The 24,806-nt window shown below is 44.0% G+C and overlaps 2 protein-coding genes across 19 annotated transcripts in view; one reads left to right on the forward strand and one right to left on the reverse strand.

Moving 5' to 3' along the window:
• Positions 1–24,806, forward strand: part of GPR161 (G protein-coupled receptor 161) — a 58,215-nt gene that overhangs the window by 32,834 nt on the left and 575 nt on the right. For 4 of the 7 annotated variants that reach the window (XM_073221993.1, XM_073221991.1, XM_017664122.3 and 1 more), the window contains one exon: positions 706–5,527. The exons of 2 other annotated variants lie outside the window; for them this stretch is intronic. In XM_073221993.1, coding sequence (XP_073078094.1) covers positions 706–968 — 263 coding nt within the window. In that variant the 3' untranslated portion in view covers positions 969–5,527. Of the gene's footprint in view, positions 1–705; positions 5,528–24,806 lie in introns of those variants that run through there. One more of the 7 variants, XR_012125237.1, reaches the window with a different exon arrangement.
• Positions 6,785–24,806, reverse strand: part of DCAF6 (DDB1 and CUL4 associated factor 6) — a 124,557-nt gene continuing 106,535 nt past the window's right edge. For all 12 annotated transcript variants that reach the window (XM_073221983.1, XM_073221985.1, XM_073221990.1 and 9 more), the window contains 5 exons: positions 18,573–18,711; positions 16,830–16,986; positions 16,133–16,221; positions 14,175–14,280; positions 6,785–7,246 (listed from right to left, as the gene is read on the reverse strand). In XM_073221983.1, the coding sequence (XP_073078084.1) occupies positions 7,182–7,246; positions 14,175–14,280; positions 16,133–16,221; positions 16,830–16,986; positions 18,573–18,711 (556 nt within the window). In that variant the 3' untranslated portion in view covers positions 6,785–7,181. The remainder of the gene's footprint in view (positions 7,247–14,174; positions 14,281–16,132; positions 16,222–16,829; positions 16,987–18,572; positions 18,712–24,806) is intronic.

Genomic DNA, 24,806 nt, shown 5'->3' on the forward strand with positions numbered 1-24,806 from the left:
TGTGTATGTCTGCAGCAGCCCTGCTGGCGGGCACCAAGCCCCCTTGAGAGGGGAGGCAGACACTGCTAACCATGGGGGTGGAAGTTGCCTGCCCTACAGGAAACGTGAGGGGTATGGGATAAATCATTTCCCCAAAATGTCAGGAGGGAAATGGGCAGCGGGGTTGCTGATAATGTGAGGCAATGGGTGTGAAACTGGAGACGCCCCCTCTTCTGTTCGTTTGCGCTGTCCGGGGCCCTAATCCCGGGTGGGTCACTTCCAGTCAGGAGGTTCCCCGGGACTCTGGAAACCCCGCGCCAGTGCACAGGGCAGAGAGCATCGGGTTTGTGGGGTTCCTAGCCTTACCCACTAACTGCTCTGGGAGCTCAAAGACCAGAGAACTCTCTCCAAGAGGTGCCGTTACAGAAAGTTGGTGATCCATCCTTTTCTATGGGCCAGACCTAGGGACACATCTTAGAATTATTTGTGACAGTAACCCTATAAAGTAAGATGTACCGTGATCTTCTCTTTACAGATGAGGAAACAGGCTAGATTTAAAAACGTGTAAGGATTCCCAGGTACTAAGGGGGCCAAGGACTTCAGCCTGAGGACCCTGACTCCGGCTCGCCTCCCCCCGGGACGCCGGGACAGCAGGCATGCTCCTGGGACGGTCCTCGGTCTGCTTCCCCTCAGCCCTGCTAACCTCTTTCCTGCCTTCCCCCTCAGAGGCTGCCAAGAACCCCGTTCTCCACGTGAAGGCTGAAGTGCACGAGTCCCTGGACAGCTACGCAGCCAGCTTGGCCAGAGTCATAGAGGCTGAAGCCAAAGTCAGCCTGTTTGGGGAGGAGGCTTTACCTGGTGTCCTGATGGCAGCGCAAACTGTCCCTGGGGCCAGCCTTGGGGGCCGCCGAGGCAGCAGGACACTTGCGAGCCGCCAGAGGCTGCAGAGCATCGAGGAAGGGAACATTTTAGCTGCAGACCAGAGATGAGGGCCTGGGAGCGTGAGCAGGGGGCGTCCGGTGCACACAGAATACAGGGTCTGTGGTCAGTGACTTCGGTGTCCTGAGACCACATGGACTTCCCATAGGTCCCAGTGGTGGGACAGAGGCATCAAAAGCACAGTGAAGAGCGGGTGTGGCCGTGGCTTATTGTGAGGGGGGATGGACGGGGACGGAGACCGTGGCTCGGAAGGAAAGCTCATGGGCATGTCCTGTCTTCACAACCCGGATCCTGGGAGTGCAGTCACACGATGTCCCAGAGCTCCAGGCGAGCTCTTCCCTGCACAGCCACCTAACAAAGCAGGACGGTGGCCCGGGCTTCCCGCGGTGGGTGCTGGCCACATGGGGCTGACGGTGCTGTACTGATGGGTCCCAGAGAACAAGGAGCCGAGCACCGCAGATGGCGTTCCTGCGTGTCGCCCTGGTCACGGCCTTGCTATCAGTGTGGCCAGTAGGGGCTGCACACAGGCCACTGGGCAGAGGTGAGGCCCCTCCCACCACCTCCCCATTGACTGAGTCTTTGGTATTTCAAAAGAAGGGAGAAACCACTAAAAACAGGAGGAAGGAGCAGATAGCTCATTTCCAGAATTAAAAGAGCCCGGTTGGTTAGGACCCATGTGATGAGGCTGTGGTGCCAAGCACGGGAAACAGGGGAATGCCATCTGCGGAGGGTATCCCGGCACGGGGAGGCTTGCCGTAGATCCTGGCCGGGATGTCTGCTGGCTGCTCAGAGGGACTGGCCTCCAGCTCCCCCGCAGCGTGCCCAGCCTGGCAGTTCCCCCAAGCCCGAGCAGCGTGAGGTAAGGGGACAGGGCCAAGGCCCCAGCCAGGTCTGCTGCCTCTTACCATGTCATTTGGGGCTTCCTGTGCCCTCCGAAGGCCATGTGCCAGGTGGGAGAAGGACGGGAAGATGGAGTGCCAATGTGATCTTCAGTGCCCTGACTTTGTAAGTTAAAAAGCAGGGCCCAGGACCAACATTTGCTGGTGTGAAGTGGTTTACAGTGGGCTTGTGTGCGGGGGTCCAACCTGGCCACTCGGCTCTGGCGCAGATGGGACAGGGAGGCAGGCTGCAGGAATGTGGTGTGCATGGGCCGGTCCCCCTCCCCCCTGAGCTGGGCAGCAGTTGTGGGGCAGGGGTGACCTGGGGAGCTTGCCTGGCCCGTGCCTGCGCTTCCGCCTGGTGACTACAGGAGCAACATGCAGGCTTTCCCGTCTTCGGAATCCCAGGTGGCCGGCAGAGGGTAGGCTCCGAGGGGACCCAGCAGGCCTCTGTACACACTGGATTCCTTTGCACTGTGAGGTGGGGGCTTTGCTGTGGGGCAGAAACCAGACTGGCAGGTCCCTGGCATGCGGTTTACAAAGGGCTTTCCTGTTTCCTTCCCAGGGACCAAACTCAGCGCTTCTGGGCCAGAGGCTCTGGATGGCAGTGGGGGAGCACATGGCTTTCCTAGAGGGGCAGGGGCCCCCTCTGCGTCCTGCCGATGAGGGTGCTGGTCAGGCAGTCCTCTCACTGCAAGGCAGCGTTCCTAAAGCTGAGGGCATTTATGTCTTGTGTGTGTGTATACTTTTCCAAGCAGCTGTCTAGTTTCTGAAAGGACCACATTCCTGACCACCTAGTGTGCACAGAAGGGGAATGGGACAGGGAGGCGTTTTCTGCCAGCTGGGGTGGCTCGCCAGGGGACCCTGAGGGCCAACAAGCCGGCCTGGAGCCGAGGATGGGCTAGTGCCTCCTCTGGACCACAGCGGTGTGGACTCTGGGGAAAGAGTCCTGAGGCCTCGCGTCCCCATTGGCTGGTCCCAGACTAGCTGGGATATACTAGGATTTAATCTAAGCAGATCTGGACACTGCACAGGACTCACTCCAGGCCCCCCTTTTCTGCTGAGGCCCAGGCATGTACTCACCTACCAGATGCTGCGCGTCCACCGTGCGCAAGCACCAGCTGGGCTCTGGGCAACACCGCCAGAGGGTTTTCACTCACTCAGGGAGACCCCGGGGATACTGATGCTAACAAATAGGGAAGTCAAGTAAATATTGTGGAAAGAACTGGGCTTCAGAGGGAGGTGAATATTTCCAGCTAGGGGAGTTAAGGACATCCACGAAGTAGGCGACAGTTGAGCCAAGCCTTGGAGATGTTTGGCTGCGGGAGGAGCCATACTTCATGTACTCAGGAATTCAGATTTGCCTGGTTCAGCCTGAGTGGGAACAAGAGCATGAAAGCGAGGAGGAGGCTGGGCGGAAAGGGGCTGTGCCCCGGCGCTGCCCTTAGGTCACCCTAGCTGCCCCTCCAAGCCCAGGCCCACTAGCCTCTGCCGTGCAGCCGCAGCTGGAACCCTGCCTCTCCCAGGGGACCCCGTGCACAGTGGCAGGTGGGACCTTTTGGCTCTGCCCATCTCTGCTTCTTTCTTCAAGGTTGCCACTGACCCTGTGCTGGGCTCCAGATAGCAGGTTTGGGGCTGCAGTGGCCCTGAAGGCACTGGATCTCACTACAGAGTGCAGCCCAGTGCTGTGCCTGTGGTGGCCGGGGCTCCGAGGCAGGGTGCCAGGTGGCAGTGGGTGTGTGGTACCCAGGCAGTACCCGCAGTGCAGCCCCAGCAGCAGATGCTTGCTCCTGGCAGAGAGCTCTTGGTCTGGCTCTGTCTCCACTGCAGGCCAGCCTTTGAGGGCCACCAGCTGGCTTGCTTCATGGGTGACCACGTATGGGGTGGCAGGTGCCGCCACTGTTCAGGGTGATCTTGAACAGATCACCACCCAGGAGGTGGTGGGGAATGAAAGACGGGGCCACCTGGTGCCTGTGCTGACCCATTAAAGAGCTGCTGGACTGTCTTGTGGGAGTGAGTGACCAGGGAGCTCGTTTGTGACAGACCAAGGTGGCTTGGGGTGTGAGGCAGGAGGGAAGCATTTACACAAGGGCTTGTTAGCCTGTTCAGCTCTCATGCTGAGCCTCCACCCCGGCAGCACCCCCCACTTGTGATGGGAGGACTTGGGGCAGACGTGAGGTGGGGAGGGTGCGGCGTGTGCTCGTGACTGCTCAGCCCGGCTGCGCTCTGGCTGGAAGGGACCTGGAGGGGGACGTACCTAGCACAGTGTGCAGCAGGAGCCAGCAGGGACTAACGTATCCCATTAGACTCAGGACACCTGACAGTGGGAACAGGGCAGGCTGTGCATATGCATAGTAAGGTCAGTCTGGACCCCATGCCTCTGCTCACCAGCTGCTCACCAGCTGGCAGGGTGTCTTGGGCCACTGACCCCCATCTTTCTGCACCATGGTTCTCCTATCTGTAAAATGAGGTCTGTGACCTACTTCTATGTGGGACGTGGAGTCTAAGTGGTCCCCGTGGATGACAGCAGATTAATGCGGGTCAGCATAGTTCCTGGGGTGCAGTCCATGCTGGGCCACTTCCCTTAGTGGGAATTCTTCCCTTCTGAGAACCTGTGATCCTAGACAGAAGCTGCTGAAGGTTGTGGCTGTGTGTGCTGCACAGCACAGGAGGACCCCTGGGAGGAAGGGACAAGGGAGGTGTGAAGGTGCAAAAATGAGCCATTCTGCTCCTGCCTTGGCGATGGCGGACCCCAGGGCCTGGTGTGGTCTCGGTCCACAGCGCCAGCTCTGCCCTGCCCTCCCGTATGGCCCAAAAGGGACATTCTCCCAGACATGGCCCAGGCACTGAGGCCAGCTCTGTGACCGGCTGACTGGGGGTGGCTCTGTATTCACAGACACTGGTCCTCCAGGCCCTGAGGGAAGAGGCGGTGCAGGGATAGGAGTCCCTGCTGCTGCCTGCAGTGTGCATGGGACCCCGGGGAAATTCTGTGGGACAGAGAAGGGAAGCCATGGTTTCCTCCTGAAGTTAAGGAAAATGGTTGTGGGCACAGTCTCCACGGCTTTAGGGGGGCAGGGCTGGGCTGGCCGCCTGGGGGGAAAGGGGACACTCCGACTCCAGGGGGGCCAAGGAAGTGAAGGGAGTTATCTGAGGTCTCAAAGTGTGTCAGCCAGCATCAGGGCTGCACACGAGCTCTTGGCCACACTGAGGAACAGCTAAATGTCACTGCTGTTAGAGTAGGACGGCCAGGCTTGGTTAGGTGGGCAGGAAGGACTGCCATGAAGTGAGAGGGAGTATCTGCTTGCCAGGGCCAGTGTGACTGCAGGCCCCACACATGCGACTGTACTCACTGGAGAGAATTCAAGGCACGAACTCAGATCTACCTGAGGTCACCAAGAGTAGTTTTGCTCAGTGTTATTTTTAAGAGTACGTAATACACAAAGCTGCATCCATTTCCCTCAGAAAGCATTCTCCTGAACAGTATTAACTGCCTAGAAACTAGAAGTCACTTCTCTTTGACACCACCATTTGGAAATATCACAAACCACAGGTGAGTCAGCCCCGCCCAGGCAGGGCCCACCCGGCTAGGTGGAAAGGGGGGTGTCTGTCAGCAGTGGGGACAGAGCTCTGCTGTATCTCCAACACAGACTCCTGGATGCAAAAGCGGTTAAAAGCCAACTTAAAAAAAACAAGAGCAAGCCAATCCTGAAATAAATTATACTTGAAGTTTTTGGATGACTTTTTTCCAAAGATATTTTGTTCAGGATTATTATAAATGAGTATTTATAAACAAGTATATTTAGAATAGTCTTGTTTACTTGATTAAATGTCCGTTTTTGGTACACATAGCTGTGGGAATCATGAATTTGTACTTGGACTTGTTGGACTGGACTGGACTATTCTGGGGTCTCCCCTGTACCCGACTCATGTTCTGCAGCCATACCTGTTTCCAGCCCCCTTTCCCATGGGCCAAAGAAAGGGGACTGAGCAGGAAGGAGCCCACTTGGCAGAGCTGGGGTGGGAATGTCCAGACCCTTTGCCTGGGTACACCCACCCATGCGGTTTTCATACATTCCTCCAAGATAGATTCATCAAGTATTGTTAAATGACTTCTCAGCATGGCCAAACGTCTTAAACCAGGTTTTAATGATGGCCATGCTATGTTCTCTGTCTGTCCATCCATAACCAAAGTCAGAGGATTGGTGTCAGACTGTCACTCAGACTCCAGGCCCCAAGCCCAGCACCTCTACCCCCGACGCTCAGCTGCCACTGCTCGGGTCACACTCTTAACCGAGCAGGCGGTAGTCGTCTCCCCGCACCCTGCCCCGCATACTGGACCACGGGAGCAGCCAGGACTCACCAGCCCTGCCTCTACAGAGTGTTTTCGCCCTCTGCTGCCCCCCCTGCTCCTCTGTAACATGACCACAAACCTCTCCGCAAAAAGGCTAAACATAGGGGATCTAACTCCTTTGACAAATACCCGTTTTAATTAAAATAAGTTTTAAGTTCCCAGCAAAACTGAGCAGAAAGCTCAGAGCTCCCACAGGCCTTCTCCCCAGCCCCCTGCACAGGCCCCGCCCCGCACCAGACTGGACAAACCCCCTGTCGATTTTCTCCCACTGATTTTCCTGCTGAGGAGTCACTCCCTGAGCCCGGCGCCTCTGGAGCCTCTGCCCTGCCGGGTGCCCAGCACTATGCACACATCCCCATGGCTGCCCTACCGCAGTGAAGAGAGTGCTCGGTGGGTTTTCTGCGGGCAGCCTAACCCCTGTGTTTGGGGGATGAGGTACACTCACCATGAGACGACAGCTGGCAGTGAAGGTGACGCACTTTGGAGGGGGAAGGAAAAGCTCTGTGTGTGAATGTCACATACAAGTCGCGACAGAAAAGGTTACTGAACCTAGAAGAGAGCAGGTCTGACGTCACAGAAATGAATGGAAAACATGGCCCAAGGCAGCAAAGCATTCAATAAAAAGTCAGATTCAGGGTATCTTAAAACAATCAACTTCTTTAATTAGAAAGCAACAAACATGCAAATGGCAAGTGTAGAAATTTATCTGAATCAACGTTTTCACCATAATGAAAATTACTCTTCCACAGTGATCCAAGCCCCGCATCGAAGGTCAGGGGAAGATTGCACTTTGCATTTTCTAGCACTCCTCAAACATGGCAAAAAGTTTTAAACATTTTGCTAGTTTTTGTTTTAGACATTCTCCCAAATTCATGCACACAATCATTCCAAACCAATGTTAGGTTATCCCAAAAAGGGAGGAAAACTCCAAAAAACCATAAGCTTAAAATTGCACTAAAGCTCTGTAAGGAAAAAATATAATAAATGTCTTATACAAATTTCAGGACATCTTAAGTCTTGCCCACAGGAGCTGCTCATTCCTCGTCCTCATTCTCGTTCTCCTGACCAGAGCCTTCTGATCTGTCACCCTCCATCCGGTCTGGAGAACAGATGAAGTACTTTTAGTATTAGAATTAAAATAATTTTCAATGCCTTTTATTTAAAACTGATTAAAATGTATATAATTCAACACATGATAATGTGAAAATCCATTCACTGCTCTGTGTAGGTAAGTTATTTTTTGCCTCTGGAGGCAAATAAGGACTAAAGGAAATAGCATTATTAACCCTGAATATGCGTTTAATTCTAAACATAGGTTAACAGAAGTTAGAAAAACCCTAAAGATGTGGACACATTATGGCCCACTGCTGTGGTTTCCAAACTGTTCCTTGGAGTCCAGGAGTCTAATGAGGGGAGTGAGGCGGAGGCTGCACGCTGCAGGATCGGGACCATTCTTGAGGATCTGTGCACTTCTGTTTATAAAAAGATTTTTAAAAATTCAACATCTGCTATGTCCAGGCACTGTGCTGAGAGCTGAGGCTACAACGGTGACCAGGACAGACATAGTCTCTGCCCTCAGAGAGCTTATCTAGATTAAATAAATACTCAAGTGAATACATATCAATCACAAACGGTGAGCGGGGCCGGCACGTTCTCTTAGGCTTTCAGGATTTGCACTTGCTGGTCCTCTGCTTGGGGCACTTCTGCCCAGTTCTTCAGCTATAAAGCTTCTGCTTACCCACTTAAACACAACTATTATTGCCTTTGTGAAACTTGTCCTGGACTTTTTCTAACACCCAACTTACAGGATATTCTGGACTGTGGAGGAAGTGGTGCACAATCTTGCACGTGCCACATGATGGTCCTAAGGGCAGTAAAGGTTGTTCACATGTCTTCCTTGCAGACAAGAAAGACTACGGGAGGGTAGGAGGTACTTCTTTTTATCTTATATCCTAAGGGCCGAGTATAGGATGTTCAGTGAACGTTTATGAATAAATGTGAGTTTTACTCAGAAGAGATTCGTCACATTAGGGTATATAAAGAGGCATCAAACAGCATAAAATCACTGCCACACTAGGATGGCAACTGCCACAGAAACACTTCCCCAGGGGAACATGGGAACTACTAGGGTAAGACACAGAGGGATGGTTCAGTCCCACTGTCAACAGCAAGACAAGACTGAACCCTGAGATTTCATTTATCTTCCACACAGGCTTAACCACCCCTAATGGATCCCAGATCAACAATACCAAGAAGACTATACAAAGGATACTATATTTATTGTCCAAGTGAATTAGATTAAATCCCCTTGATGCTGACTCCATTTTAATGTTAAACTAATATATGTATATGATTTAAAACGTTAATTATACAAATTTTAGCTATTAAATAATTCAGACACATTTGTTAAACGAACAAATGATTTGAATAGATTTTCATGAAAGCATCTAAGCAGTGGAAGAATTTCTGATCAATAAAAGACATTAAGGAATGTGAGTATAAAAGAGATGACACTATTCTTACTGTGTGATACACTTCACGAGAAGAAACTGTGAAGTCGCTCTTCTGCTTACGGACATGATCATGAGTGGGCATCCCAGGAACGGCTGACCGTGCAGTCAGCAAGCCTGTCCCGCCCGACAAATGAGAGCAGCCCGAGGATGCACGGTCAGCCTACTGCAAGAGTGCTGGGTTCTTACCCAAGTTTTTCACTGTCACACTGAATAAAGACGGGGAAATGGAGGCTTAAGAAGAAATGTCACAGCCTAGATCAGGGAGTTTACAGTGGATGCTGGAATCCTGCAAAGTCTAAAGCAAACCATAAGGAGACAAGTGAGGGCCAAGCAGGTCCCAAGGAGGCTGCAGAATGACAGTGGCCTGTGGAGTGAGGAGAGGTCAGAAGAGCCGTCCTCTTGAATCCACCTCCAGCTGCTGCAGTCAGCTCTCGGCACACAACCCCGATTCCTGAGGCCAAGTGACAGCCTTGTTCATCGCCTGCTACTGGGGTCCTAAACTACAGGGCAGTTCAGCTCTGGGGCGCAGTTACAGTCCAAGGAGGTCTAGGAACACTGTTCTTTTAAGTGAAAATGGAAGAATCAACATCTATATCCACTGTTTTCAAAATAGGCAACACCAAATTGTTTTTGTAAATTAGGTTTACATTGTGGAAAGGTTTCTTTTATTCTTTTAGAAGTATTTTTTCAGGAATTATTTTGGTTGGGGAGGATGATATGAAGATGTATGAAGTTTGCTGGGGCAGGGGTTAAGGGAGATGTGAAAAGAATTCCCCAAAGGAAACTGGTGTTCCATAGAAATGCAGTTTTCCAGGATATCCATCACAAAAGACTTTTTTACTATCTTAAGAAAAAGCATAAATCCAAGACTCATCATTAGGTAGAGATTTGATACTACAAGTTCAGTCATTCGTTCTGCACTCACTCACTAAGCAACTATTATGTGCCAGGCACTGTTCTAGGAGCTGAGCACCCAGCTGTGAATAAGACAACCTAGGTCTCACTCTAAATGAGCTTACTTTCCAGAGAAGGAAGGTAGGTAACAAACAAGACAACAAATGTCTTTTTCTCCCTAATTGTGAACAAGGCAACAAACAAACGAAAAGTGAGAAGTACCCAGAAATGCAGTGAACAGCATGAGTGAATGGGGGAGTCACACTGGGTGATGAGGGAGGACTTTTCTAGGAGGTGACACTGGAGCTGAGACCTCAATTATATGTCAACTTGGGGGTACTGTTCTTTAGACAGAAGAAACAATGAGAAAAGGTGTGCTCACAAGGTTGAGTTTGAAGAAGACAACCGAGGTGAGCGTGGCTAGACTGCAGTGGCCGGGGAAACGGGAATGAGTCCACATCAGCGGGTCGCAAGGTGTGGCCACATACGGCCTTGTGGACCAGGGTGAAGTCTGGGTTCCCTTTTAAGAGAAGTGTGGCACCCCTGAGAACTGTAAGCCAGGGTGACATGACCTAGTTTATGTCTTAAAGAATGAGTCAGCAAATTACAGCCCATGTGCAAATCCAGCCCACAAGCTACTTCTGTATAGTTTTCTTAGAGCCGCGCCACCCCACTCTACGGCTGCTATTGCACTACAGTGTCAGCGAGTGCCTGCAACAGAACCCATGCACCCATAAAGCCTACAGTATTTACTGTGTGGCAATTTAAGGAAAAGCTTTACTCACCCATGTTTTAAAAAGATCCTCTGGCTGCTATGTGGAAATCAAACTGAGGGCAAGAGTGGAAGCAGGGAGACAAGGGTGGATGAATATGGGTTTTGTTCTGGAGTAAAATCACCTAATTTGCTGATAGTGAACATGAGCATGCCCTGATAAATCGAGTTCACCATGAAGCCAGGCTCTCCAGGCCCATCACGGAGAACACTAGGGTGTCCAGACTCCCATGTGCCCAGGCCCAGAGATATCAAGACATGCATGCCCAGAGACACTTCAGGGTTTTTTATAAGTCAGCCTAACACACTTGGAATCTATCCTAAGAACACGAGGAAGGCACAGCAGAATTTTAAGGAGGCAACTTGATCAGATTCTAAGATAGTCCAGAAGAGTCTAGAATGCTCCAGACAAAATTACCACTGCTCCATAGCCAGCAAAGCTTCTAGGGATCAGAACTGCCTTCACATATCAAGGAGATTCCACTATAAGTCTCTGGCATAGTATTCATGAGAATAATTTTGCTTGCTTTTTAAACTGCAGCAGCTCAAACCCTATTCAGATAAAATGATTCAGAATCTTTAGTGGGTAGGATCCAGGTATTTGTAGTTTTAAGAAGCCCCAAAGGGGAAAACAAAAGCAAAAATGAACAAGTGGGACTATATCAAGCTGAAAAGCTTCTGTACAGCAAAGGACACCATCAATAGAACAAAAAGGCACCCTACAGTATGGCTGAATATATTCATAAATGACAGGTCTGATAAAGGCTTGACATCCAAAATATATAAAGAGCTCACGTACCTCAACGAACAAAGAGCAAATAATCCAATGAAAAAATGGTCAGAGGAGCGGAACAGACAGTTCTCCAAACAAGAACTTCAGAAGGTCAACAGACACATGAAAAGATGCTCCACATCACTAGTTATCAGAGAAATGCAAATTAAAACCACAATGAGGTATCACCTCACAGCAGGAAGGATCGCCACCATCCAAAAGACAAACAACAAATGTCGGTGAAGATGTGGAGAAAGGGGAACCCTCCTACACTGCTGGTGGGAATGTAATTTAGTTCAACCATTGTGGAAAGAAATATGGAGGTTCCTCAAAAAGCTCAAAATAGAAATACCATTTGACCCAGGAATCCCACTCCTAGGAATTTACCCTAAGAATGCAGCAGCCCAGTTTGAAAAAGACAGATGCATCCCTATGTTTATGGCAGCACTATTTACAATAGCCAAGAAATGGAAGCGACCTAAGTGTCCATCAGTAGGTGAATGGATAAAGAAGATGTGGTACATATACACAATGGAATATTATTCAGCCGTAAGAACAAAACAAATCCTACCATTTGCAACAACATGGACAGAGCTAGAGGGTATTATGCTCAGTGAAATAAGCCAGGAGGAGAAAGACAAATACCAAATGATTTCACTCATCTGTGGAGTATAAGAACAAAGAAAAAACTGAAGGAGCAAAACAGCAGCAGACTCACAGAACCCAAGAATGGACTAACAGTTACCAAAGAGAAAGGGACTGGGGAGGATGGGTGGGAAGGGAGGGATAAGGGTAGGGGTGGGGGGGAAAGAAAGGGGCCATTATGATTAGCATGTATAATGTAGAGGGGGCACAGGGAGGGCTGTGCAACACAGAGAAGACAAGTAGTGACTCTATAGCATCTTACTAGGCTGATGGACAGAGACTGTAATAGGGTATGTCAGGGGGACTTGGTGATGGGGGGAGCCTAGTAAACATAACGTTCCTCATGTAATTGTAGATTAATGATACCAAAAAAAAAAAAAAGTGGCCCCAAAGTGGATCTGAAGCCCAGCCTTCCTTAAAATCACAGTCCCAGGAGGAAGGTGCAGTCTCTCATCTATCCCTGGGCTTCCAGAGGCTGTGTGGAAGGATGGCTGGGCTGACATATTTCGTGGCTAGTCTGTGCTCACTGGGTTGCAGTCTATCGCTAACTGCCTTGATTTCAATATGGACACGTCACTGCACGTGGGGATACGAGACAATGAAGCGAAGGAGAGGAAAGGGTAGCTGCCTAGTTGACTCATCCAGTAATTAGTTATCTTAAGAATAAAAGAGCAGAAATAAGAAGTCTTAAGTACCTTTTTCCATCTAGTCTTTTATATAAGAGAAGTGAGAGGGTGAGAAACAAGTGAGTTTAATTGACTAAACATACTAAAAATTATATTTTTGATTGCTGGCAAAATAAAATGGAAAAAAGGGAATCTTTGTATTATGAAATATCTAATCCTAAAATCAAGGACAGGTGGTAGTTGCTATTAGCTGACAAACCACTACCCCATAAGCACCTGTTTAAAATAGATTCTCACACAAATGAGAGAATTAATTAATTTCCTCACAAAAATCCAGGAAAAACTATTCATCAGATAAACTCTTTCTACGAACAAGCAAGTTTTAGGGGTCACGATCTTGCTCTGTAAAATGCTGCCTCCTCAAATCTGAAATCCAAATGAATTTTAAGGCTTACTCACTGTTATTGAAGAAAATGGATCAAAAGATGTTAGTGATTAATTTAATAACATGGGAGCCCCCAAATGTGTTGCAAAAGTATTTTATTGGACTACTAACTTTGTTTACATGAGTTTTCGTTTTGACTATTTGAAAATACCACCGCTGGTAACAGCTGGTTTTACGGTTTTGATTGCAGACACGAGGTGCTTCTTCCGGCTCTCCCGGTGCGCACTCTCTGTCCTCCAGGACGCCGGGACACGCTGGCTCCCCTTTACCATGCCTGCAACACTTGCCTCCCCACCCACTCCCTCTGAGAAGCGGTGATTAACCTACTGTGCATGCGGGCCTCAAGGATAACAAGGAGTGAAGGTGGGAGGGAAATGCATGACTACAAAGATCCTGAGGCGGGGAAGAAGTGGATGTACCCCGAAATTCAATGAGGAATGCGTGTATGGCGTGGCTAGATAAGGAAAGAACTCTGGAATGAGCTAGAAAGGCAGTCTGAGGGCAGAACATCCGGAGGGCCGCATGTCACATCCGGGGCTGGAGGTCTTCCTGCAAGTGAAATTTCTGGGTCCAAGGGGAGTAAGGGCCTGGAAGCTAGTTCCAAATACAGGCTTTACTACTAATCATTCGTGTGACCTGCACCCAGTTGTAAGGGGCTGGAGCTAAGTGAGGATAAATCTGTGAAATGACCAGTGTGATGCCTGACACATTATAGGCACTCTATAAATTGTGGTGGTGATTATTGTTAAAGAATAGATAATACCCAACATATAAAGAAATTCCATCTATGAAACCAGTGAAGAGTGATAAAGATGTTTTGTTTAATCAACTTATTTTGTTTGTAATGGATCCTGGATCTTTCCTACTGTTATGAACACCGATCATTCAATTCCTTTTTGAATAGTAGTCATAACATATGCATTTTGTGCATCTGCGGCTCTGAACCTCATAGTTTATTTTCCAAAACAAAAAATCCTGACAAACCCATCCTGAGGCACGTGCCTGACCCTCTGCAGCAGCATCACATTTATTCCCGTCTGGGCGAGGCTGACCTAGACCACGGAAGGCACCCCGCCTTCTGATTTATGGTCTGTTCCTCCACGCCAGCAAACAAACTCGCTGATCAGCATTTTCACATGACTCTGTCTTTTCATTTGGACACTTTCCAATAAATTTGGTTCACGAAGAAATAAGTTACTGTGCTAAGATCAAGAGTTCACAGAACTCCTAGCTCAGAAGTTCAAACTGTCTTCATTTCGTGACTTAAGGAAATTAACTAAATCCTTTTAAAGCAGATCTTCAATAATAACATGATCTTCAAATATAATAATGACCTTAATCGTACACTGACAGTTCTTACCAGCTCGGATATGATTCAGCGAAGCCAACATCCTCAACATGAAAGAGGCTGGAACTGTAATGGTGTTTCTAGTCTCTTCCAGCATGAGTTCGTTTCGATTTATAACCTACGAGGCAAATTAAACAACCACATCAAAGACTAGAGTAACTGTACCTTTTCCTTGAAGATTAGGAGAACAGGAAAAAATCAGCAGGTCCTAGGAGGAATCACTTCATTCTTTATATATGTATGCTGCCTATTTTTCCACCTTAAGGCTACTACTCAATGCCAAATACTTTTAATAATGAAATAAAAATTTGCATTTGAGGGAATAAGAGCAGAGAACACTACTCTTTCAACTGGCAGAAAGACATGGTCCAACTTTGAAGCTACTAAAAACATTACAAACTCACTGTTTTCACCTGTACGCTGGTTCCTAGAGCAGCCCACTCTGTGGCCGTCAGCCCCTCGGTACTCTCCCTGCCCCTTAGTGGACTGGTTACTTCTAGGGACACAGTAGTACACTAGGTCACCTGGATCCCTTGAGAAAATATTAGCTTGACTAAGACAATGGAATTTTCAAAAATAAACTTTTGGATAAGGGTTACCAATGAATTGTGTCTTCAGTACCAAGAACAGGTCAAAATGAGTATCCACAAATTCCTAGGCGTCTAGTGTATAATCCCGGGCAAAAGAAAAAGGAAAAGCAAAAAAGGGGAAAGGGAGAAAGAAATCCAAGTGCAACAGGAGGAGGAAGATGCTGATCTTATCAACAGGTCCCCGATGATCGGCGGCACATCCAGTCCATGAGGGCGCCGGGGCCCACAGCCGCTGGGCCTGGCCTGGCTGGTCCATCCAGGTGAGCGGCTTTCTTACTCACACTCTAGGTTTCAGCGCCTGGTGGTCTATTTACGTGGCAGTAACCTGCCACATGAGGAGCCTTCTGCCCCTTGTCTGCCTGGTGAACTTAGTCTAATTCTTATTTCCTCTGTCAATACTTCCCCACCCACCCCGTCCATTTTTGAGCACTTTCTGTTCCCCTGTATGGCTTCCAAAACACTGTGTACATCTCTGACACTGACCATGCTACATGCTGTCTGTCTGTATGTCTTTCCCACTGGTCTGTAAGCTCTGAGAGCAAGACCTATGTTCTTAAGTTCAGCACTGTACCTAACACACACCAAGTGTTTCATAAATGTTGGTTAAGTAAGTGAAAGTGTACGTGGGAACTGCACTGTTTGCTGTCAACCGCAGCCTGGGATACCATTTCCAGCTGACTGACATTTTCAGCAATGGGCGCTTAGGACCTTTCATTTTATGCTTTTGAAAGGATCTAGCATAGAGCTGAGCTGCGCTCACCTACTCATAGAAGCTCAGCAACTAGGTAGTAGCTGATTAATGCAATGGACCCTTATTTTCGTAAGAAATCTTACATGAAAACCCACAAATGAAAACCATGGTTGAAGCTGGGGAGGAAAGGCCCAGAGTGCAGCTTTCCTATCATCTGCCTTCCCTCCTAACCCTGTAAAAAAAAAACTGGAGCTTCACAGAGCTGTTTAAAAACTAATGATTTAACATGGAGGTGAGGAAATTCTAAAATATAATAATAAAGGAAAAGATTCACTAATCATTTGTTCTGCTGGAATTTGGCTCATTATGGAGGACACCTATAGTAAAACTATTTTTTGAAAAGGATAGAGGTTTTTTTTTTAATGATTCTTCACTGCATTATATAAATACAAACAGTCAATCTATTTTTCTTAAACTACAATACATTTTATCTGGTATTATCAATAACCAATACTCTAATTAGCAAACTAATATTTTGATTTTTACCTCTCTAGTATTATGAGCATGTTTTTATTGTAGTTTTTCTTTTTCTTAAAATTTGACCTTCTTAACTACCTTAGGTTGTCTCATGTTACTAAATATGAGCATGAAATATGTATGGTCTATAGTAAGTATAATAAATATCTTACTTCGTCAGCAAGTTTTCGGTTAAAAATCCTTGACTCTTCTAGTGGTGACCAGATCTTAATGTCATAATCTATGCCAGATGAGGCTAGAACTAGAAATAAAATGTACATATTAATATAAAGCTTAAAAAAACATGCCATTAATTCTATACATGTATATATATGTACATGTGTATATATGCATATATGTGTACCTACAGAAAAGTTGAGCTGGAATAGAGATTATACTGACACATGTAACTGTTCAGTAAGAACATTATTTTGAAGATTTCCTAAAAGTTACCCTAGAACATAATTTTAAGACCATCAAGTTGCCCAAATTTTCTTGCTCTTAACAAGAAGCATGAGCGATTTCAAATGGAAGGCAAGTACGAGCTGATGTGCCTGCATTCTGGTAAGTTAACTGAGACATGTGGAGGCCCAATTCAGATGAGGGAACGGTTTGCTCAGATGACCCTCAAAGCTGACATAACTTAGCACTACTAGGACAATAAGCTCTTTGACCTATTTCCCCATACTACCTGCCGAAATCAGATTCTAAATGTTTCTTTTGTTTCGAACTCAAGCAGAGCTGTAACTGACTAGCGGCCGCACAGCAGTCTGGGTTACCCTCTCATTAACGACTAGGAAGACACTGGAGCTGATGGACAGTACTGACGGTTTCTGTTTCTCGCCCTTGCCTTATAAAAGGTCATCTTACTTGGGTCAAACGGATGTGGCTGCAGGCAGTTTACCACATGGTTATCAGCTTCCAGAAGCATTAGGTGCTCAGCAGTGTGACGATCCCAAATGAAGATATGGCCACAGTCAGAGCCACTCATTACAAAGTTAGCACCCCAGAAATTGGCTTCTTTTATCTAAAGAAGGGTTTAAAAAAGGAAATTACAATAAAATGTGAGTCATTATTAAAACAAAGACTTTTTCTATTCTCAAGTTAAACAAATTAATTGGCTTAACAATTAATACATACAAAATAACAGCATAATGAGAGAGTCTGTCTTCTGATATCTTCAGATGGTGACAGAGATTCGTCACCAGGGATGAATAGCAGCGAGTAATAAAAAGTGCCCAGGAGGACAGGGGTTTTGCTTTGCCCAACACTGTGTTTATAGTGCTTGAACAGCACTTGGCACACAGTAGGTACCAACTTAATACCTGCTAAACGGATGAAGAGACTTTTGGGTTTGGGGTAGCAAATGGAAATGTATATATGTGGTGTTGATCTTTCCAGAAATGGTCCCATTTCAGCTTTACAAGATAAGAGAAACAATTCATAGAAAAAAATGAACTGTTTTCTTGTGTTTTGTTTTGTAGCGAAAGAACAAGTACCAATTTTTTAATGAGCTATTAGAGCTCTCTCAATTAAGAAAAGAGATAAGCAATTGACTTGCATGAAGCAATGAGAAAGGAAAAGGCTGTTCTAGATGGTTAGGATGACACTATTCAATGGATGCACAGATGAACCATTAACAATTTTTGTACTTCAGATTAGGGTTTTTTTTTTAATCATTTTTGGGGCAGCTAAGACTATGTTATTTGTGGCAAAGCGAAAGAGAGGAGCCAGTTTTGCTGTTGCCTTAGAGCTACTGCTATAATATTTACTTGTTATCTTTTGTTTTCATTCCTACCCATAATTATTTTCTTCTAAAATTTTAACCACCAAATTGCAAGAAATATAAATTGGTTACCTCTAATGATTATTGTTTTTAGAATGATTAAATTGTTCTACCAATAATATTGATAGAGAAAGCTAGTTATTTCCTTACCCCAAACTTTTTGCCTAGATCCTGAACAGAGCAGATTAAAACTGATTCTGTAGATACTTTTTTGGTAACTCAGTGAATATATGAGAACAACACTCTCTAGGTATGACTGGTTCAGAGTAACAGCTATAACATAATCATCTTGCAAAATTCTTTTAGTAAATAATGACTGTTGCCTTGGGTGTAGACTTATAGATTGCAAAACCTGAAATGATTTTAGAGATCACCTGGTCTATTCTTATTTCATAGATGAGGAAATTCAATTCTACAGTGATGAGGTGACTAAAATAAACCTTCAGTTGTCAGACTTAAAAAGTTATTATAATTAAGGTAATCTGATTATATTTTCAATGAACCTGGATTTCATATATCCCAATATTTCTCCACAAAACCAGCAGAGGGCGCTCAAATGAGCAAGTGTGAAAGAACAAAAAAAGCAGCAGTGGGTACCTGGACATGATGAAATTTTAAATCCTTTTAAGTTTTACAGTATTTCTTCAGTAGGGCAGAGTTTTCTTGTAAAAATTAACAGTATCTCACAATAGATTATAGGACTAAAAGAACCATGTTTGGGTAAAGCAATAACCACGAAGGTGCAATAATGTCATGCGGGAATCACTATTAGGGGAAAAATCTCCTACTATGAAACTGCAATTTCTCTAAAGAATGCCATTTGGTACCATTGTCCTGGAGTTGCGATGGCCTTTATAAACCATCTTTACTAGTGGTCTTCTAATATTCAAAGTGTCCAGTTCTTCCATTTCTTTCCTTTCTTTTCTCCGCCTGAAGAACTCCTGAATACGGGCAACAGCAGAGCGTCTATGAATTACATATCAAAAGAAAAAATAAATAAAAAATATTCACAGGCCATTACAGAATGAAATGAGGAATATTAGAATACAGTAAAGTATAGAAAATATTTAAGCTGAACATTATCTCATTAAGGCATCCCCAACCGAAAGCATAAAAAGGCAAACACCACAGTGAGACCACATCAGACTAGTTGAGTTACTGAAACAAAATATTTTAGTTAAGAAACCACTTAGAAATTTGGTACTGGTTGAGAGTGTAAAGGAAATAGCATGCGGCACACTGGTTTTTAAAGGGCTATTTTATAAAAATGTGATACAGATAAAATTAATATGCAGTTTACTACAAGTAAAACAAATCCTATTCAATATTACTTCTCTCCATATTAGGAAATGCAGAGGCATAAAGAAAAACCAAAAGAAACCGAGGGTAACTAACATATAATAGCAGTGGAGAAACTTGTGCTTTAAAATTTATTTTGAAGATGTTCCCAGCAAAGAACAGCATAGTCAAGAAAAAGAGAATAATAATGTATATGCGATACAACAAGGACCTTCAGATGGAGTCCGTCTCGCATGGGCTCCTTGGGGACGTGCGGATTTGGAGCTGGTAAGGCAGATTTTACCCTCCTGAGAACTGAGCTGGCAAGTGAAGAACAACGGGCTCCTTTAAGATTGATCAACAGAAACTTTTCCTAACATTAGCAAGTCGGTCAGTTTGAATTTCTATCTAAGACATTATATTTGGCATATAATAAACTACAAATCCAAAATACACAGGGTCTAGGAAATGGCTAAGAAAATGGAACACTATAACAGAAAAACAGGCAAAGGACATGAGTAGGGAAGTTGCAGAAATAGACATTTAAGAAATATACAAAAGATGCTCGGCCTCACTAATCAAACAGATGTAGGTCATCCCTCGCGTGACCAATAGATCGGAAGGGTTCTTGCGCCTGCCAGAGTGGCAAGAGAACAGGAAGACAGGCGCCACTGGCAAGTCTGGAAGTGGTTCTCTGTATAAAAAGGAACGTGTGCTCTTTCCCTGTAAACTTTTCACTTAAGTAGAACCCATATATGGGAAGGTATAAAACCATGTGGGTAATCCGATGAATTTTCACAAATGAGACAGGCCCAGGTACCCACCACCATTACTGAGAAACAGAGCATAACCAGAATTCCTGAATTCTAGTGTCCCATTCCCACTATTCTTCTCCCCTTAAAGAAAACCACTATTCTGACTTATGACATCATGGATTAATTTTGCCTGTTTGTGAACATTAATTAAAGGAATCATACAATACACGTTCGTGCTAGCATTCCTCAACACTGTAAGATTCAGCCGTGTTGTTTTATTTAGCTGTAGTTCATTCATCATCTTTGCATAAAGTACTAGTTTGTATTACTATGTATCACTACACATTACTGATTTACCCATTCAAATGTTGTTGGACACGGGGTTATTTAAAGTTTTCGATTACTGAATAGTGTTCATGGCTTTGGTGATCATATGTACATATTTTGTTCGATATATGCCTAGAGGTGTAATTACTAGACCATAGTATGTGCATATGCTCAGCGAATATAGGTATTCCGAAACAATTTTCCAAAATGGTTACAGATTTACACTTCTGCCAGCATAATATTAAGAGTTCCAATGCAATACATTTTTGAGAAGAAATTAACAGCTATTAAAATTTAAAACATATGCACTTTGACACAGCAATTTTATTTTTTAAAAATGCAAGCTGTAAAAAAGTTAAGACTTGTCAATAAATATGTATGTATACATACACATACTATGTGGTATCAACATATTCACTGCATTACTCTGAGAAGTACTGGAAATAATCTAAATGTTTACGTGGAAGGAATAGATTTAGTAAGTGATGGTATATCCATCCATCCATTGGAATACTTATGCCACCAATAAAAAGGGTAAGGAACTTGATAATGGGGGGAGCCTAGTAACCATAATGTTGCTCATGTAATTGTACATTAACGATACCAAAATTTAAAAAATAACAGTAAATAAATAAATAAATAAGAAGGGTAAGGAAGAACCATGAGCAACTACATGAAAAATACCAGTATTGTACACATAAGAGAATGAAACTGGATCTTTGTTGAACTCCATACACAAAAGTAAATTTGAAATGGATCAAAGACCTGAATGTAAGTCACGAAACCATAAAACTCTTAGAAAAAAACATAGGAAAAATCTCTTGGACATAAACATGAGTAACTTCTTCATGAACTTATTTCCCCGGGCAAGGGAAACAAAAACAAAAATGAACAAATGGGACTATATCAAGCTGAAAAGCTTCTGTACAGCAAAGGACACCACCAATAGAACAAAAAGGCATCCTACAGTATGGGAGAATATATTCATAAATGACAGATCTGATAAAGGCTTGACATCCAAAATATATAAAGAGCTCATGCACCTCAACGAACAAAGAGCAAATAATCCAATGAAAAAATGGTCAGAGGAGCGGAACAGACAGTTCTCCAAACAAGAAATTCAGATGGTCAACAGACACATGAAAAGATGCTCCACATAGCTAGTCATCAGAGAAATGCAAATTAAAACCACACTGAGGTATCACCTCACACCAGGAAGGATCGCCACCATCCAAAAGACAAACAACAAATGTTGGTGAAGATGTGGAGAAAGGGGAACCCTCCTACACTGCTGGTGGGAATGTAATTTAGTTCAACCATTGTGGAAAGAAATATGGAGGTTCCTCAAAAAGCTCAAAGTAGAAATACCATTTGACCCAGGAATCCCACTCCTAGGAATTTACCCTAAGAATGCAGCAGCCCAGTTTGAAAAAGACAGATGCACCCCTATGTTTATGGCAGCACTATTTACAATAGCCAAGAAATGGAAGCAACCTAAGTGTCCATCAGTAGGTGAATGGATAAAGAAGATGTGGTACATATACACAATGGAATATTATTCAGCCATAAGAAGAAAACAAATCCTACCATTTGCAACAACATGGATGGAGCTAGAGGATATTACGCTCAGTGAAATAAGCCAGGAGGAGAAAGACAAGTACCAAATGATTTCACTCATCTGTGGAGTATAATAACAAAAGAAAACTGAAGGAACAAAACAGCAGCAGAAGCACAGAACCCAAGAATGGACTAATAGTTACCAAAGGGAAAGGGACTGGGGAGGATGGGTGGGAAGGGAGGGAGAAGGGTGGGAAAAAAGGGGGCATCACGATTAGCATGTATAGTGGGGGGGGGGGCATGGGGAGGGCTGTGCAACACAGAGAAAACAAGTAGTGATTTTACAGCATCTTACTAGGCAGATGGACAGTGACTGTGAATGGGGATGTGGGGGGGGACTTGGTGAAGGGGGGAGCCTAGTAAACATAATGTCCTTCATGTAATTGTAGATTAATGATACCAAAATTAAATTAACAAAAAAAATCGCCCCCCCTCCAAAAAAAAAGAACAAAGAAGAAAACTGGAGGAGCAAAACAGCAGCAGACTCACAGAACCCAAGAATGGACTAACAGTTACCAAAGGGAAAGGGACTGGGGAGGATGGGTGGGAAGGGAGGGGAGGGATAAGGGCAGAGGTGGAGGGGGAAAGAAAGGGGCCATTATGATTAGCATGTATAATGTAGGCGGGGCACAGGGAGGGCTGTACAACACAGAAAAGACAAGTAGTGATTCTACAGCATCTTACTAAGCTGATGGACAGTGACTGTCATGGGGTATGTGGGGGGGACTTGGTGATGGGGGGAGTCTAGTAACCATAATGTTCCTCATGTAATTGTAGATTAATGGTACCAAAACAAAAACAAAAATATCAGCATTGTACTGCTCAATCTACAACACAAGTTAAAGAGTAATTCATGGGGGAAAAATTTACACATGCATAGAAAGGGTCTGAAAAACCAGAAACCAAGTTTTTAATAACATGTTTAAAACAATTATATAACAAATACGTACTCCTACTTTTATAACACAAAGGTATTTTCTTCCTCAAACAATGGTGTATTATATAGGCTTATTTAGAAAGCATTTTAAGAAACTTTATCCTATGTATATCTAAGCAGAAGGGTCTACACATAGATTTTTAACATATATAGTCAGAAACTTCAGACAGAGGCTGACGCGCTCAGTTTACTGATCACCTCTTTCTGACTGGGAGGTGGTGATGGGAAAGCTGAAGCTCAAATGCTCTCAAAAGAAACATAATATGGCTGGATCTCTTTTTTTTTCTGAAGTAGAAGAGAAAGGAACACTGAAACAGTTAAAAACATATGATTAATAAGAAAACAATAAAGAAAAAAACCTTTGCTAAGAAAGTGAAGCATCAGGTAGCAGAGGAAATAGAAATAAACATGCTAAGATGAAGGTCTTATGAGCTATAAATGGAAAAGAAATTATATGACAAATTAAGAAGTTAGGTGGAAGCTCAAATAACTTAAAGCAAGATGTATGGGCAAAATTAAAGCTGAATGAACAATGAAGCGGTAAAAATTAAGAATTAGTGAGGATGGTACCAAATCATAAATGTTTAGTTCATTTAAAAGGTTGCCCTAGAATATGGCCTAATCTACTGCTTAATGCTTATTAGGATAATTTGATGATTTAAAAATCTAGATTGCAAGTCAACACATTTTGTATTATGTAGTTCAAAAAAGATTCCAGCACCTACCACTATCTCATTGTAGGAAAACTATTTAAGATGGAGACAAAGCTTTAAGCGCACATATTTCCAATTAGAAGATACAAACAGTAGATGTTGCACCTATAAATACAATCAGGTAATACCCAACCTACTAACAGTTTAAAGAAATAGATTCGGAATGGATACACTGAACAACTTTCCTAGAGGAGATTTCCTAAGAAACACCAAAAGAATATAGGTCATTGAAAATAATAAATTTGTACTTTATTACTTCACAAGTTTGATCAAATGAAAATTAAAATGATACATACCTATGAAGAACACCAAATATTTATTAAAAAGCTACTAATTGCAAGGTGTTTTTGAAATATTATTTCTTTCATAACAGGCCAAGCTAATTTAGCACACAAACTTCAAATTCATAAGATATCATCAAGTTAAATACAAAGGAATATTTCAGAACTAAACACCATTATAATAATAAAGAGCACAAATTCCAACCAATGGAGAAAAAAAAAGGAAAAAGCAGAACAACAAAAGGGTAAAAAACTAATAAAGGCAAGAATATAAAAACAGAAATGTAGGAAAAACAGGGTAATTAGATGTCAAAAGCTGGAACAAGTCCAAATATAGCCATAATGATAACAAATTCAAGTGGATGGTGGCATAGATATATTAATAGCAGACCAAGATAAAAAGCAGAATTAAAGATAGAGAGGATTACTACACACACAGCAGCACCAGTGAACCAGGATGATGTAACAGTTTAACATGAATGCACCTAATAAACCAGCCTCAAAGTGAATTTAAAGACAGAATGCTGAACTATAAGGAGAATCAGACAAAGCTGCCATTACAGCAGAGTCAGCACACCTCTCTCACTGCTCATAAGTCAAGCTGGAAAGCAAGCAAAAAAAATACAGATGATCTGAGCAATACAACTAACAGTCTCAATCTAATACTCACATATAAAAACTCTAAATCAAAAATTATAAAGTAATATGCTTTTTAAGCAAGAATGAAACATTTACAAATTTACCATGTACATGGCCATTTCGCACTATGACAGGGGGTGTGGCTGGCTGGTCCCTGGGGAAACTCAACATGCATAAATGACAGGGAAAGGGATGTCTGATGGGTTGGGGGAGGGCACACATACACATCATAAAATCAGGTCTAGAGGGGCTAGTGTCTCAAATGTCAAAAAAGAACTTTAATAGGAAATTTAAAAAATTTTAAAGTTCTAAGGTAGGTAAGGATTTCTTAAATGAAAGAAAGTGAGAAGTATGATAGATTGACAAAATTCAGCTACATTATAATTAAGAATGGTTCCTCGAAAGACTGCTTAAAGTTAAAAAAAATTAAAAACCAGGAAAAATATTTGTACAAATATAAATGATAGCAGATAAGTATCAAAGAGAATTAAGAATTTCTGCAAATCAACACGGA

The sequence above is a fragment of the Manis javanica genome, chromosome 14, assembly GCF_040802235.1.
Source record: "Manis javanica isolate MJ-LG chromosome 14, MJ_LKY, whole genome shotgun sequence".
In the NCBI taxonomy this organism is placed as follows: Eukaryota; Metazoa; Chordata; class Mammalia; order Pholidota; family Manidae; genus Manis; species Manis javanica.